The sequence below is a fragment of the Lotus japonicus genome, chromosome 1 (assembly GCF_012489685.1).
Source record: "Lotus japonicus ecotype B-129 chromosome 1, LjGifu_v1.2".
Classification (NCBI taxonomy): domain Eukaryota; kingdom Viridiplantae; phylum Streptophyta; class Magnoliopsida; order Fabales; family Fabaceae; genus Lotus; species Lotus japonicus.
In genome coordinates, this window is record NC_080041.1 from 133,958,489 (window position 1) to 133,967,499 (window position 9,011).

The window sequence follows — 9,011 nt, forward strand, 5'->3', positions numbered from 1 at the left end:
AAGCTTATTATCTTGAGTTTCCTACTACTCACTTTATTTTCTGATGTGTTTAACATTGTGTGCTCCATTTGTTTCTATAGGTAATGATACAACCCCAAAATTAGAACCATACTTTGGAACTAAAGTTGTACAAAAAATGTTGACATTAGATTAACAATGCTTGTGTATGTGTCTTGTGAGAAGAGACCTGGTTATGTTCACATGTAGAAAGCATAAGTCATGAATACTTTTATTCATTCTAGTGCCTCAATGCCTAATGTATCATTCATTGTGAACCTAGAATACAACCATTACATAGGTTGCTTAAATTTTAGCAACGTTGCTTATTTAAGCAACGATTGCTTATTCTCTTTCATTCATGATCTTTAATAGTGTCATGACTTTAAAATAATATAAATATATGAAATATAGTGAAACCCAACTAAAAGTAAAATAACCGTGGCTGGAGAAAATTTTGCATGGGTTGCTTTAATCCTATGTGACAGTTTGATCCCACAAGAATAGTGTTTAAGCAACTCAATTAGCAACTTTGCATTGGAAATGCTCTAATTTCTAACTGAACATATGACATGGGTCTCACTTGACGATTCACTTAAATTTTTAGGTGCTGTCTTCTTGAGGCGTTAGTGCTGCGTGGTCCTTTTTGGTTTTTTTAAACTTCTTTGTACCAAAAAAATTAGTAAATGTGATGAAATTGCACCTAAATTGACACACTGACCTTGTGAGTGTTTGCGCGTCTGAAGTCTGAACAATATTTGAACTTGATTATTATTCTCTCCGTTTCGAAAGGATTGTTGGTTTGGACCTTCTTTCAATATTCCAAAATGTTTGTTGTTTTAGAAAACCAATGCATATTTTGCTAGTTTTTTTCACATATACCCTTTCATTTAATAAATTTTCTCTCACTTACCACCTTTCATATTAATCAACCACAATTCAACTACATTCTTCTCTCAGCAAGTATAATTTAATAGTTGCACATAGTACTAGTAATTTTTTTTGAAAGAGTACTAGTAAAATTAAATAAAAGTATTTTAGTAACATTATACTATCAATTATCGTTATCTTATTCTTTGTGCCACAACCTTTTAAATAAATTTTTTGTGGAACAAAGGGAGTAATTAATTGTTGGCTTTTATTTTACAAAAATGAAAAAGAAAAATTACTAAAACTAAATTAAAAATTGAGGTATATTACATAGACCAAAAGCTTATTTAATCATTTTATTTTAAAAGAAATGGTGTGTTTCAAATTTTTAATCATTATATATTCATTACCAGTCTAATCATCAATGTAATGTTTAAAAATTCCAAAAAAGTAATACTAAAAACAACCCCAAACATGTCGAAGTGTCATTAAAAATTAGTTTCAGATTGTCCCATCGGGGAGGCAATCTATGGCCATCCTTAGATTGCATGCTTTGCCACTGCTCTCAATATTTATCATTGAAAGAAATTAGTAAACTATATACTTACAATATTACATTAGAAGCAACAAGGTCGACCCGAGTATATGATAAAGGAAAATAAAGGGGTCAGCGTTACTTCACTCCACTCTCCATCTATTACAATTACAAGGTGCATCTAAATTCCAAACACTACAAGATTTCATCTCATAAGGCTGTTTCTGTTTCTGTTTCTGGCTTTAAAAAGTTGTGATATTCCAGCTGAGCCATCTCCCCTCCATGCGCTGGATCAAACTGGCATCGGTAATAGCTGCATTGAACAATCAACTCCAAATCATTAACATCAAATAACATAAAAGTCCACCTTTACTGGGATAGAAAAATGTCAACCAAAATGCAAGCATTTCACTGATTCCAGATAGGAAATTTAGGACAGCATTACAATTTTTTCATGTTATCTTAAAAGTATAATGTACAAGACAGTAGCAGCAAACTCAGAATACTCCATTTCACTTGCCACTCATACATGATCTTTCTTCAAAACATCAACACAGCAATACTTCAAAGTGAATAACATTGGCAACCTCTTTTGCTACTATAATTAATAGAAGAATAGAGCATACGGCGTCTTGGATAAATAGATAAGCTATCATTTATAGCATATAGAGAAGATAGCATTGTGTCATTTCCTCAAATCATACCTTCCATCCATGCCGAGAATTATGACAGTATTCTTTTGGAGACCAAAGGCAACAGTGTAATGAGTGCCCTCTTGTAAGTGAAACTGAGCAACTGACCACTCTGAACTGAAATACTTGGGCAACACTCCTGCAAGTGCAAAGTAACACAGGATCAACAAGAGAAAAGAGACACTCTAGTTAGTAAAAACAGTAAGAAAACTTACCTTTAAATTTAATGAAGGAGCGAGATGAGCTAGATGGGGCAGCAGTGGGGTCTGAATTTGATGAACTTTGTGACTTTCCATGCTCAGCAGGGACACTGGAATTAACCTTAAGGCTGAAAACATGTACAGTTCCCTTGTCACTTGAGACTGCTAACCACTGAGCACAAGAAGAGAACGCCAAACTGAAGATCTCAGCTGCATTTGCACCCCTTCTTACCTAAATTTGAGAACAGATAAATTTATACATGAGGAACGAATTGCGTGAAATCTGTATAGTAAATCCAAGTTCCAAAGTTGAGAAAATAAGGTAACAGAAATAGATATCAGATTCTAAGTACACCAAAGCTAAAACAAGCACTTCGTTTATATCCCCAGATACTAAACTACTATCGACATTTTGGACCTAATTCTATCTGGCTTTCAGTTCAACTTACTACCTTCAATAAAAAGACAGCATTGAAGCACAACATTTCATCACCAACAAGCAATTCATACGAAATTTACAAATCACAGAACATAATCAAATCAAAAACCCATAGATAAATTAAACTTAAAAAACTGAGAAACACTACATAGCACATAGTCACATACTTCCTGAAGAAGCGTGCCATGATCCGTATCATAAATCCGAACCAGCGTACCCTTGGAGCTGGCAGTGGCGATCAACTGTCCATCAAGCGTGAGAGCGAAACAAGCTATTCTCGAATCATGGGCAGAGATGAACTTGGTCTTCTTCTGCGCATAGTGCTCAACTCGAATCTGACCCTTATGCAAACCAGGGCACGCGAGAACCAGAGAATCTGACTGGTGCGAAACAGCACATAGCCCTTTCGGGTTCGGAATAGTATCAATCTGGTGCATCAGCTTAAGGTCGGCGAAGTTATACACGAATATCTTCTGCTCCACGACTACAATTATCCTATCACGGCGGAGCCGAACGCCGCGAACGGCAGCGCGGAACGAAAGCTCCCCAATGCACCTTCCCTGGTGGTCATCCCAGATCATGACCTTGTTGGGAGGGTACTGAGGGTGGGACCCACCACCAACGAGAGCCAGTATGTTGCAGCGGAAGAGCATCTCGACGTGGCCGATCCCTCCGCCGTCGAACTCGCGGCGGAAAAGCTCCCGGTACGGGTCGCAATTGTAGATGCGGAAGCCGTTGTCTGCGGCGGCGGCGAAGCAGGCCTGGTCCTGGTTAAAGGATAAGTGGAGCAGCGACGGGAGCGGTGGAAGTGGAGCAGGGGAAAACTCCGGCGAGTCGTGGTGAGGCGGTGGGGGAGGCATGAGGGAATCGAAGTCGAGGGTTTGAGATTGTTCGGGGAGGAAATTAGGGTTGGTGGTTGAATTGGGATTAGGGTTTGGGTTTGGCCATGGTGGTGAAGCGTGTTCAGAAAGGGTTGCCATTGATTGAATTGGAATTGGAAATGATTGTGCGATTTGTTCTTGTGTTCTCCCACTCCGCACGTAACCATGTAACTTTGAGTGAGGAACAGTAACAAGAAGGAAGAAGAAATAGGAAATAAAAAATAATACGCCGTTGCCGGGGATCGAACCCGGGTCACCCGCGTGACAGGCGGGAATACTTACCACTATACTACAACGACTTCTTGTAAGAAATCTTTTAATTGTGTTAAATATTTAAGATTTTCAATTTTCTTTTGTTATCTTTTAGTATTGAGGTTAACCTGATTCTTTTATGCCTAAACCACTTTGTAAGCTTTTTCCACCTCACCTTTACATAGCTTTTTTGAACGTACCTTTACATAGCTTGATCTTTATGAATTGCTATATAAGTTGATAGAACTTTTGTATAAGGTATTTTGAAAAAATATTTTAATCCAATAAAAGAGGAGGTGAATTAGATTGGTTAGTCCAAAAAAAAAAAAATTACAGTTGCTTTTAGTCTTTAACTTAAATGAAATAAGTAAAGTTACTCCATGCGGTGCATTTTATGGCGGTATAAACTGCCACTAACGTGTTTTGCAGCCGTTTAAAAGTATTAGTAATGCACATTATGAACGATATGGACTAAATTCACATATTTCATAATTTTTTTACTAAAAGTTTTGATTTTTTTAAGGAACCCTATTCAGCAGTTCAGCTATATTTTACAATGGTTAGATACATAAAAAGTTAAGAATCTTAAAAATAATTAGTAAAATTCCGGGGCCTTTGATGCAGAACTTTAGATCAAAGAAAATATAAAGAATCTTATTTTGTTTGGCGTATGATGTGGCCACAAAGTTCAAGGAGGGAGTTCAATCTAATTTCTAGGAAAGAATATTTGATAATTTTGCTAAACAATTAAACAATCTCTTCATGTTTCTGCTGTAATAGGAAAAGGATTGTGTTCAAATGTGTATTTGGTATGCCATTGGTGATCCATTTGAAAATGCTACTTAAGGTGTAAGCATCTTTACCAAATGCATAACTAACAAACAATCCTTTTCTTGTTACGACACAGGGGGAAGAGAAATTACATGGAACAAAGAAAGAATCTGCACCTACATGCATGTGAAGGTTAGAATCTTTGAGGAACTCAAAATTTAAGATAAAAGGTTCCTTATATATAGTCCTTCACTACCTTGGAAAACCAAAAAATATATAGTCCTTCACTGTGCCTGCATTCATCAATCATGGAAACCAAAACTGCTAAGTCAATGTTGTCTACAACACCCATGAAAGGTGTCATAGTCATACTCATACTTTTGTGCCTTTCTATTTCAAAGAATATGGGGCATCAATCAACGGATAAATGAATCTAGCAAATGCTCTTTTGAAAACATTATTTATCATTGGCTTTTGTTTTTGCAAGAGTTAATTAAAATTACTCCATTGGGAGTTAATTAAAATTACCAATATGTTTAGTTTGGGTTCAATTATTCTTATTTAGTGGTATAATGTCTTTTACAGGAAGAGAAACTCGGCCAATTCATTACACATTCAGAATTGAGTCCTTCTCAATGCTTTCCAAGTTCTCAGTAGAAAAATGTGCTTCCGAAGAATTTGAAGCAGGGGGTTACAAATGGTATGCATGTGCTTTTACACATTGTTAATTTTTCTTAATGTGTTAAATTCTTGCTCCTCCTATCCATTTTTTATGATTCCGTCTCTGTTGTATACATTCAATCTGATATCATCAATGGATCGATGTGCCCGCCGCGCAGGAGCCTATCTATTTATCCAACAGGGAACACAAAAGGAGAAGGAGAAGGTCATGTTTCTATTTATTTGGTGCTTATGGACACAAGCTCATTACCTGTTGATTGGGAAGTCAAAGCCATAGTCAATTTTTCTGCATACAATTTTCTTGATGATGAGTATGTTACAACTCAAGGTACATTATGAATTGATGAGTAAATTACTAATTCGCCAACATTTAAAGCTAACAACTACTTAACCAGTAATCAAGCATCATTAATTAATTTCTTTGTTTTAGCTTTTCATTCTTTAATTGTGCTATATGCTGGTGACTTCTAATAATTACAGGAAGAGTATGGTAAAAAATTTAACAAGTTGAAATGATGCAGATACAAGTCTAAGGCGTTTCCATGCCCTGAAAACTGAGTGGGGGGTCCCCAAATTCATGGACCTGGGCACATTTAATGACCCTTCAAAAGGATATCTGATTGATGATACTTGTGTTTTTGGAGCTGAGGTTTTCGTTGTCAAGAACACACATAAAGGCGATTGCTTATCAATGTTACATGGACCTGTGACTGTTTCCCATAGCTGGAAATTCAAATTTTCCCAATCAATAGAAAAGCACGAGTCTGAATCATTTTTTGGGGGAGACTACAAATGGTATATATGCATACACAAACGCTTCTAACTTCCTTATCATCTAATCCTTTATTCTAAACTCAAAATCAATTGTGTGGAGTAGTTTCGTTTCAACATTGTTCTTTGGCTAAGTTGTTGTTTTTTTTTCCTCAGGAAACTCGTTTTATACCCCAATGGAATAGTTGAGGGAAAGGGTAATAGTATGTCACTATTTTTAGTTTTGGATGTGTCAACTCTCCCACCCAACACCAAGCTTGTTGTCGATTGCATCCTGCGCGCAAAAGACCAACTCAGAGAGCAACATGCTATACAAAAATGTAAGGCCATGTGAATGTAAATATATAAACAACTTTGACCTATACTTTTTTATTTCATTTCATTTTTACTCACTTCCTTTTTCTTTTTCTTCACATCACTTATAATATCTCACATTTTTCTCTATTGTAGTCTGTCGAAAGTTCTCGGAGTCGGCTTCCGTGTGGGGTTCAAGACGGCTTGTGGCCTTGGCTAAAGTTAGAGATCTGAAGAATGGGCTTTTGTTGGGTGATAGTTGCATCCTTGAAGCTGAATTTACAATTCTTGGCCTAATTAAACCAGGAATATGATAATTAATATGTTTATACATGTATTATTGAATGCTACTGTCATTATGTTATTACTAATTAATTAGTAATCTGTGTACCACAGTTGAATTAAATTGTAATATATAAAAAATATTATTCGCAGAATAAGTATTTTAATGATTATAAATTAGTTAGAATTCATGATATTGGTATTAGAAATAGAAAGTGTGGTTGTGAAAGAGATTTTACCTGCATCAGGTTTAAGAAGACTCTTATTCTGTTTGCTTAAACTTAAAAGAAAAACAATTATTCTTATTGCTTAAACTTAAAGGAAAACACAATATGTCTGCATAACATACAAGCTCTGGATCCAAGGATACAATACATGCAAAATGTACTTAAGTTCATAGTTAGTTAACAATGGACTAAATTACAGCTAAAAATTACAGAGCATAGCCATTCAACATACATAAAGAACAGAACTGATTAAATTGCTTTTTTATATGAGAATGTAATGTTGTTCATCTATAAATACTCCAGTATGTACCAGACTACATAGAGTGATAAACTAAACAGTTCATGTCCACTGCTTTTGCACATAACACTTTGATTTGACTCCCTTTACCAAAAGCTCAAGAGAGGCAGATCTAGGTTCTCCCTCAGCAAACATGCACATAGAAAACACATATTTCAGGTAAACTTAAAGAAGATAGAAAACCTGCAGGCTCATTTGAGTTCAGATACCACAGGCTCAAGCCTTCCCCAATGCCACTGCATATTGTCATCTTCTTTAGAATCTTCTGTTATATACCTTGCAAATTTAAATCTTTCTTCGGTGCATCTTTTAAGATGTAACATAGATGGTGGGTATACTGTTTCTTGAGGTAGATCAGACACATGGTCATCAAAATATGGCTGTTAACAATAAACACAAAATAAATAAATGAAATGAAGAAGTGATAAACACTAGCAATCATTCTATTCCTTTTAATCAAACCTGGTAAATGACAAGAACTTGAAGCATGGGGCAAGACTTGAGCAATTCCACTACCTCAGACCAATCATTATTATAATAGTAATAGCTATATTCAAGTTCAATGTGGGTCAAATTGTGAAACATGGGGAAAATGTAGGGGCTTGTGCCTTCAACAAGAATACCATCAATCTGCATGAGTTACAAGAACAAGAAATCTAATATCACATTTCACTTAGTAAAGAAAAAAATAATGATTCATAAATTAAATCACATTATACCTCATCTATGTGCAAAAACTTGACATTATTAACCACTTCCAACATAATCTTTGTATGGAAATCAGAAATATCTGCTTTCAGCAACTTGGGCAAGGCTTTAAATTCTATGTCAGTGACAATATCTTCATCAATCAAGAAATCATTTTCAAACAATAAATGACTTTCTTTAAAGTCCTTAAGAACTGGGCATCCATAAAGAAGCTTGGCCAGACAACCAAATTCTGAGAAAGTCAAACCTTGTAGATGGAGAACTTGAAGGGAGGGTAAGTAAACAGAGGAAATAGGTTCCAACTTGGTGATCTTGCTACCCCTCAACTTGAGAACCACCAGAGTTTTGCAACTGAAAATGGAAGACAAGTTGATGTGTGGTTCCCGATACTTGCGATCGATGGAGAGATCAAGGTGTTGAAGTCCTCCGCGTTGCACAACAGCGTTGACCCATGTGGTGATATTTGCAGGATCAGTGAAAGGAGAGATACACCTGAGGCGAAATTTGTAGATGGGATGGTGAAGATGAACGAGTGCAGAAACAGGCTGAACAAGACGAGCATGACCCTGTTTGGCTCTGTCATAGTAGATGGAGTCATCCAAGTCGAGAGTGGGGACTGAACGCCACAGTGGCTGCCACCGCTTGGAGAGGACGCTGGTGGCAGCGGCTTGCTTGGTTGAGAGAAAAGAGAGGATGAAACAGAGGATTGAGTCTGGTAAGGTGCTAATCCAATCGCAACAGTGACCCTTTGTCATGTCCTGTTCGAACCTTCGCTCAAAACCTGGATCAGTTTATGATTCACAGGAGTCAGAGGTGTAAGTGTCGATGGTTTTTTAGCTGGCAGTGGCAGGGTGAATAAAATAATTGGCTTAATTACACTTTTGGTCCCCCAACTTTAACCTTCCTGCGAAAATCGTCCCCAAACTTCAAAATTAGCAAAAACCATCCCTGAAGTTTATACCTGGTTGCAAAATTGGTTTTCTGTTACACTTCCGTGAGAAACTAACAGAATATTTCGTTAAAAATGAATTAAAAAATAAAGAAAAAAATTGAGAAAAAAAAATTAAAAAACAGTGGAAGCTCCTCAGATCCTCATCTTCATAGTAAGTAAGA

At 36.4% G+C, this 9,011-nt stretch overlaps 3 protein-coding genes and 1 non-coding gene across 5 annotated transcripts; 1 reads left to right on the forward strand and 3 right to left on the reverse strand.

Annotated features, from left to right (window-relative positions):
- Positions 1–1,321: 1,321 nt before the first annotated feature.
- LOC130731128 (autophagy-related protein 18a-like) lies at positions 1,322–3,790 on the reverse strand. Its single transcript, XM_057583318.1, has 4 exons — positions 2,901–3,790; positions 2,310–2,526; positions 2,107–2,233; positions 1,322–1,715 (listed from the first exon to the last, which is right to left on the reverse strand). Exons 1-4 carry the CDS (start codon positions 3,711–3,713, stop codon positions 1,613–1,615), a joined length of 1,260 nt encoding a protein of 419 aa, XP_057439301.1. The 5' UTR covers positions 3,714–3,790; the 3' UTR covers positions 1,322–1,612.
- Positions 3,791–3,841: 51 nt separating this feature from the next.
- TRNAD-GUC (transfer RNA aspartic acid (anticodon GUC)) lies at positions 3,842–3,913 on the reverse strand. The gene has a single exon. It is a non-coding gene; the product is annotated as a tRNA-Asp (tRNA).
- A 989-nt stretch (positions 3,914–4,902) lies between these two features.
- Positions 4,903–6,765, forward strand: LOC130731130 (uncharacterized). Its single transcript, XM_057583321.1, has 6 exons — positions 4,903–4,994; positions 5,223–5,337; positions 5,477–5,646; positions 5,840–6,113; positions 6,246–6,409; positions 6,540–6,765. Exons 1-6 carry the CDS (start codon positions 4,946–4,948, stop codon positions 6,695–6,697), a joined length of 930 nt encoding a protein of 309 aa, XP_057439304.1. The 5' UTR covers positions 4,903–4,945; the 3' UTR covers positions 6,698–6,765.
- A 215-nt stretch (positions 6,766–6,980) lies between these two features.
- LOC130731129 (F-box/LRR-repeat protein At4g14103-like) lies at positions 6,981–8,718 on the reverse strand. 2 transcript variants are annotated; one of them, XM_057583320.1, is made up of 4 exons: positions 8,146–8,718; positions 7,910–8,013; positions 7,653–7,820; positions 6,981–7,570 (listed from the first exon to the last, which is right to left on the reverse strand). In XM_057583320.1, the coding sequence occupies exons 1-4, from the start codon at positions 8,651–8,653 to the stop codon at positions 7,382–7,384; spliced, it is 969 nt and encodes a 322-aa protein (XP_057439303.1). In that variant the 5' UTR covers positions 8,654–8,718; the 3' UTR covers positions 6,981–7,381. The 2 variants fall into 2 exon arrangements, with proteins under 2 accessions (XP_057439303.1, XP_057439302.1); XM_057583319.1 differs by having other exon boundaries at positions 7,910–8,717.
- Between the last annotated feature and the right edge of the window lie 293 nt (positions 8,719–9,011).